This window comes from Cupressus sempervirens, chromosome 7 (genome assembly GCF_028749045.1).
Source record: "Cupressus sempervirens isolate cs-2001-9-10 chromosome 7, ASM2874904v1, whole genome shotgun sequence".
In the NCBI taxonomy this organism is placed as follows: Eukaryota; Viridiplantae; Streptophyta; class Pinopsida; order Cupressales; family Cupressaceae; genus Cupressus; species Cupressus sempervirens.
The window spans coordinates 256591332-256597350 of record NC_143124.1 but is presented as its reverse complement, the minus strand read 5'-3'; the positions used below and the strand labels follow the sequence as shown (position 1 = coordinate 256597350).

The 6019-nt window shown below is 31.7% G+C and overlaps 1 protein-coding gene across 3 annotated transcripts; it reads left to right on the top strand.

The window, feature by feature from the left end:
* Window positions 1-437: 437 nt before the first annotated feature.
* LOC149546426 (GEM-like protein 5) lies at window positions 438-4425 on the top strand. 3 transcript variants are annotated; one of them, XM_089791203.1, is made up of 5 exons: window positions 438-1166; window positions 2854-2934; window positions 3044-3318; window positions 3712-3761; window positions 3902-4038. In XM_089791203.1, the coding sequence occupies exons 1-4, from the start codon at window positions 707-709 to the stop codon at window positions 3736-3738; spliced, it is 843 nt and encodes a 280-aa protein (XP_089647329.1). In that variant the 5' UTR covers window positions 438-706; the 3' UTR covers window positions 3739-3761; window positions 3902-4038. The 3 variants fall into 3 exon arrangements, with proteins under 3 accessions (XP_089647329.1, XP_089647328.1, XP_089647327.1); XM_089791202.1 differs by lacking the exon at window positions 3712-3761 and having other exon boundaries at window positions 458-1133; window positions 3902-4425; XM_089791201.1 differs by lacking the exon at window positions 3712-3761 and having other exon boundaries at window positions 468-1166; window positions 3902-4425.
* Window positions 4426-6019: the final 1594 nt, after the last annotated feature.

Genomic DNA, 6019 nt, shown 5'->3' with positions numbered 1-6019 from the left:
ATGATTCTATAGCAGTTTGTATACTGTTTTACTCCTTGCTTGAAATAGCCATATTTTTATGATTCATAAGGTTTTTTTTTTGAAGGTTTCAATGTATTATGGTTGTATGGTCCATACATTAAGATTCTAAGGGATGAAGTATTTTCTAAGATATAAAAGAAGATATTAAAACATTTGGGGAAGGATCATTTAGAACATATCATGTTGTGTTTCTAATTAGTATAATGTTCCATTTAGAGGCATAGCTATATAGTAGAAGGAAAGAGGTGTAATTATACAGTCTAAGAAAAGACACTTTTTATAAAAATAAGATTGGTATTTTCTTTATAAAAATTAATGAATGTTATAGATTTTTTAAATTCTATCTTTTTCTATTTCTTCTACAAGAATTTTATATATATAGATATACATATACAGTAGCGGTATATGGTCAGCAAGTGGAAATTATGCCTACTAGATACATGTCCTCTACAGAGACATCCACATGGGTTGCTTAATGCTTTAATAATTACTTTATAGAATTTTCTTTTATATGTATTCGATTGAGTGCGTGAGAGAGTTTTGAGGACTGTGAGATAGGGTTGATTTAAAAATGATAATTGGGTGTTTCTTGAACTGTTTCCCCATATTTCATCTCAACAGGTTGAGAGTTATGAAGTTCTCTGATGTTATTTTTGTATTGATTTTGTATAGATTGTTTTGAGCAATGGATTTGAATCAAAAATCTCAGCAGAGAAAGGTGAGGTTCAATAGCCAGCCATCTGATAAAGATAAGCAGATTGATGGCAAAACAAGAGAGAGAGAAAATACAAACAGCAAAATGGGCAATAGTGATATGGTAATAGCATTTCCTGTGACTGACTATGGAACAGATGTAATGGGTGACCCAGCACATCCTTCTGCAAATCCTAACAATAAGTTTGCAGCTACATGGAAAGTCCCACTGCCATTGCAGCCTGCAAAAGCTCAACCTCCTAGCGAAGATTCAGACAATGGAAGTTATAGTGGGCATCTTGTTCCACCGACCAGAAATTTGAGTCCCCCCATGGAGGAAGTCTCTAGCAACTCCACAGTGCATTCATGCCCTTATGTTCTAGATGGCACTGCACCTTCTCATGATTCATCAGCAAAGTGTAATTTTCTTGCATTGCAATCGCTTATATATGGTAGTATGCTTTCTCCAATTTAGCTCAAGATAGTTCTTTATTATTATATACATAGTTTTCAATTGTGACTCCCACGTTCCTATTTGCTTTCTCCAATATAGTTCTTTCTTACATACATAGTTTTTTGAATTGTGACTCCTAGTCTTATTTGCTTTCTTCAATTTAGGTCATGATATTTTTTTCCTATATACATAGATTTATAATTGTGACTCCCACATTCTTATTTCGTTTACACCCACTATCTCACCGACAAGATCTCTGTGACAACTACATTGCCAAATCACAACTTTGGATCCTTATTTATTGGAAGAATCGCTTCTAGGAGAAGGATTCACATTGGTACAGCAGAGATGATGGTGGCTTGCAGAATAACAATCCTTAAAGCCATGAAGCACAACTTCTTTCCTTGTTGAAGGGCAGGAAGTTTTCTCCTTAGAATCCCATTCTCTCTGTTACTGGTTTTTCTTTATGATGTTATTCTGTTTGAATAGTATGAATGTGACTTCTTTAACCTATTTAATCAAACAGAGTTGAGCCGGTCATTTCTATCAAGATATGGATCTGTTTAAGAAACCACTACCATCTTAGTTAACATTCTTATATGACTGTTAAACCATATTACAAATTGAAAGAAAAATATATATATATGAAAATCACCTACAAATTACTCTGTCGTCATAATTTGACCCGTTGTAGTGGTTAGAGCAACATGAACTCCTCCAATAGATATCCTTCCCAATCTACATAAAATGTCACAAGCTCCACTAATCTCCTCCTCCTCGGGATAGGCTGAGAGGACTCAAACTTCTGACCACGCTCTACTATTACTTGAAGGGAGTTGAGCTGGCCATTTCTTCTCAAAGGTACATTTATTTGAGAAATGGCAATTTCCCATATAAGGATCTCATAAGAAGTCGTTAAACAATATCTGAATTTCAAGGAATGTTTAACACATTTCAACAATCTCCTCCTTAACATCGAAGGGATTGAAACTTCCAACCCTGTTCTGATATCAATCGAAGGAAGTTGAACTCGCTGTTTATCACAAAAGATGTATCTTTTCAAGAAAGAGCTAGCATCCCAATTAAGCATCACATCAAAGGCTATTAAACCATAATACAAATCCATGTACCAACACAGTTTTTTTTCAAATATATTGATCATTGTTTAATAAATAGTAATATATAGACATTTAAGTAAAGTTAAAATCAATCAATAGACATTTTAGTTTGCTTTATATCAATTAAAGCATCTAAATTTAGAAAGAGGATTTATGATAGTTCACTGTCAATATATAGCATAGTCCAATAGGAACAAAGTAAAGACATATTAGACATAACAAGACAGATCATATTTTTCTTATTTTCTGATACAAGTTCTCTTAAATGTCATACATTAAAGAAATAATTAAACTTAGAAAAAGTAAGTCATATGTTCAATATAATAATCAAGTCTTAGTATATGATCTTTAAACCAATATATGTTCCTTACTATAATAACAATCTTTGATAACTTTAAGAAACAACCTACTTTTACATTATTCTAGCCGTACAATACTTACCCACTGAAATATCTTTCGTTCAGAACAAACAAAAGTAGTCATAATTCACCCTCTTGTATCCAATGAAATTCATTCTTGCAGAATATTTTGAATGATCAGAAGTTGGCTTGATGTGTGCTTGCACAGGTAGGATTGAGGGGGTCTTTCATGCCTTGAATAGGTGGAGCAAAAATGCTGAGACTTTGGTTGATAACATTTTGATACACAGTAAGTTATTTCTAATACATTCTTCCTGAAACGAGTGACATATGCATTTAGCATTGCTAGTAGAAGAGCTTATTGAAAAATAATCAGTTTTACTTGTTTCTTCTTTTAGTGAAGCTTGGAGGAAGTATGCCTGAAACAGTATGGTCAAAGGTGAGTTTGGGGGCCAAAATAGTGGCAGAAGGTGGGCTTGAGAATATATTCAAACTAAGTTTCAGTGTTGGTCCCTCAGAAAAGCTTTTGAAGACATCTTCTTGTTATTTGTCCACAAGCACTGGCCCTGTTGCAGGACTACTCTTCATATCAACTGAAAAACTGGCCTTCTGCAGTGACCATCCTCTTCGCTATACAACTTCTGATGGAAGGAGTAGCTGGAGTGAATACAGGGTAACGGACACTGGATTTTATGATTACCATCATTTTGTGATGACTTGTTTAAAAGTATTTAAAGATGGTTATAACAGTAAGATTGGCCATTACTTCTTATATAAGCTAATTTCTATTTTAAACGTTTACTGTCATATAGTTTTAAAACTGTAAAGAGGACCAATTTTTCCATAAGTTTCCTTTTGTCACAGTTAACTTGTACGGTAAGATTAAACAAGATACTTTAAAGTTTGATTTTGTTTAAGTGGTGTATTTTAAATCAGACCATTTTCTTCAGTAGGACCGATCTATTAGTTTATTTTTGTATAAACTGTATAAATGGGTAGAATGTTACTGTTTAAGTCCAGATCTTCATATATTCTTACTAAAACATTGTGTTCGTAATACATATAGGCCACGTTTCATGACTATTATAGCTGATCTATCTTATTCTATCTTTAAAGGTATTTTAAAATGATTATAGCAGTGGCATTACTTCTTTTCAAGTTCATATCTATGTAACACTACCATATCTGATTGATATATCTTGATTTTTCTTAAGATTTATGATTTCATTTTAAGAAATGTTAATGGGTGTGCACAGGTGGTTATACCCGTTGGAAGATTGAAAGCAGTGATTCCATGTGAGAATATAGCAAGGCCAGCTGAAAAATACATACAAGTAGAAACTGTGGATAATCATGAGTTTTGGTTCATGGGATTTGTGAATTATCAAAAGGCTCTGAGATATCTCTGCAAATCGGTGAGAGTCCACTAGTTCTGATATCATATATTCCTGTTTGCCAAGTCACCAGCATAAAAATTATGCAACTAATATTGTATATTATGGTATCTACTCCGGTATACGAGGTACAGTGCTAGCAATGCAGAGTAAATATGAAAATTATTCTTATTACAATTCAGGCTACTGCAGTTGAGTTTAAGCAAGTATGGCATTTTAATGCCCAAAACAGGAATGTAAAGGACTACCATGTATATTGCCATATTGTAATTCTGTATGTATATGCTGATTATTTGTACCTGGAGTTGTCTTGATTAAAAAAAACATCAAAGTGTAAAAGCTGCCAGGGCTGAAGAAAGAATACTAAACATGGGACCTTTTATGAATATTTATAGTTTAGTTTTATTTTTCTCTTGGGTTAGAACCCTCTTAACAAATAAAAGATTACTTAAATGGAAAAATATAGCAATGCAAATCAGATTAATTTATTATATAATATTGATCTTTAGTTATAAATTCTTATTATGCACTACCAAAATGGCGTCTTTTTGATTAAATTGTTTTGATGTCTCAATATGCTACAATTAAGTTAGCATTATTTCTTAAAGATTTCAAATCATATAGTTTTCTGCAATAATTTTGATTGTCATGCAAATTTTGTCATGATATTAATGTATTTATTTATACATCTTTGAATAAAATAATTTTCTTTTGTTGTTTTAAATTTTAGGATGTCATTTAAACATATTTGAACACATTACCTAAGACCCACTTCAATAATTCAAAAGTTTCAAAAGATTATTAAACACTTCATCTTTTCAGCCTTTTAAGCATTTGGAAGGTTTAATTTTGAAAAAGATTTTATTGATTATAACACTATATATTGTTCCTAGTATTCAAAATCAATCAAGAACCTTAAATACAATGTCATGTCATGCCTCACACTAGCGTAATTTATCATTTTCCCCAATTTTAGATCTTTTTGCAAGTTTTTGTCAAATGACGAGTCATGATTTAACAATTCTCATCCTAAGGATGATCTTTGGCATGATTACCTCTCTTAAGGTTGATTGTGAGATCCTTCCCCTTAAGTTTTTTGGCCAACTAAATAGCCTTTGAAGGAACAACTTATACCCCTTTTTATATCTCTTCCCCATTTATCTCCTTATAAATTTCCTCTATCTTGAGAGAATTATGTTCAAGATGTGACCCTTCATGTTGCTTAATATGGGATTTCTTTTCTTCTTCCTATTTTCCGAAACTATTTGCTTCTTGGCATGGTAAAGGTAGTTCTGAGTTGACCATCGATTCCATAACCCTTTCAATATGAGAAATTCTCCTTATATTTCTAAAAGCTTCTTTCTTTTTTAGATCATCTAGATAAATTCCATTGGAAAAATGGTTATTCCTTTTACATGGCTTGTGGGGATTACGAAAATGATAATCTTCCTATTTTCATACTCTATAAATTGATTCTTTGAGTTGGATGTAAAACCATGCATCTAATTCTCTTTACAATTTTATTTATGAGTTTTTTAACTTCCTCATCATAATTGACTTTTTGAGAATCCAATTTAGGGATAATAATTTTTTCCTTATAAAAATAGAATAAAGATATTTACTCTCTGTTTTATTGAAAGATGGAAATTCACCATCCATTCTTCTTGTGCATATTTTCTATTATAATTTTCTTGAATGTAATTACTAAAAGATTTAGGCAATAAATTCACCAAAAAAGAAAGTTTGCTAGTGTCAAGGTTTTGATATATGATAATGCTGTAACGTATTTGAAGTATTTAAAGGACTTAACTAAATTTATTAATATAGTGGTCCCAAACTAAAAAAACCAAATATCATAGTCCTTTTTCATTAATTTAATTATAAAAATAAAAGTAATAGAATATGTTGGACATGCTACAAGAGTAGTTGTCATTGCAACCAAAGATCAATATGTTAATTCCTGATACAACTAAACTTATA

What these genes read in the sequence shown, in the direction of transcription:
- LOC149546426 (XM_089791201.1), top strand. Translation starts at nt 707, where the DNA reads ATGGATTTGAATCAAAAATCTCAGCAGAGAAAGGTGAGGTTCAATAGC. An exon ending in ATTGCAATCGCTTATATATG is followed by an intron (nt 1,167 to 2,853) that starts GTAGTATGCTTT and finishes GTGCTTGCACAG; the next exon opens with GTAGGATTGAGGGGGTCTTT. An exon ending in GTAGCTGGAGTGAATACAGG is followed by an intron (nt 3,319 to 3,901) that starts GTAACGGACACT and finishes GGGTGTGCACAG; the next exon opens with GTGGTTATACCCGTTGGAAG.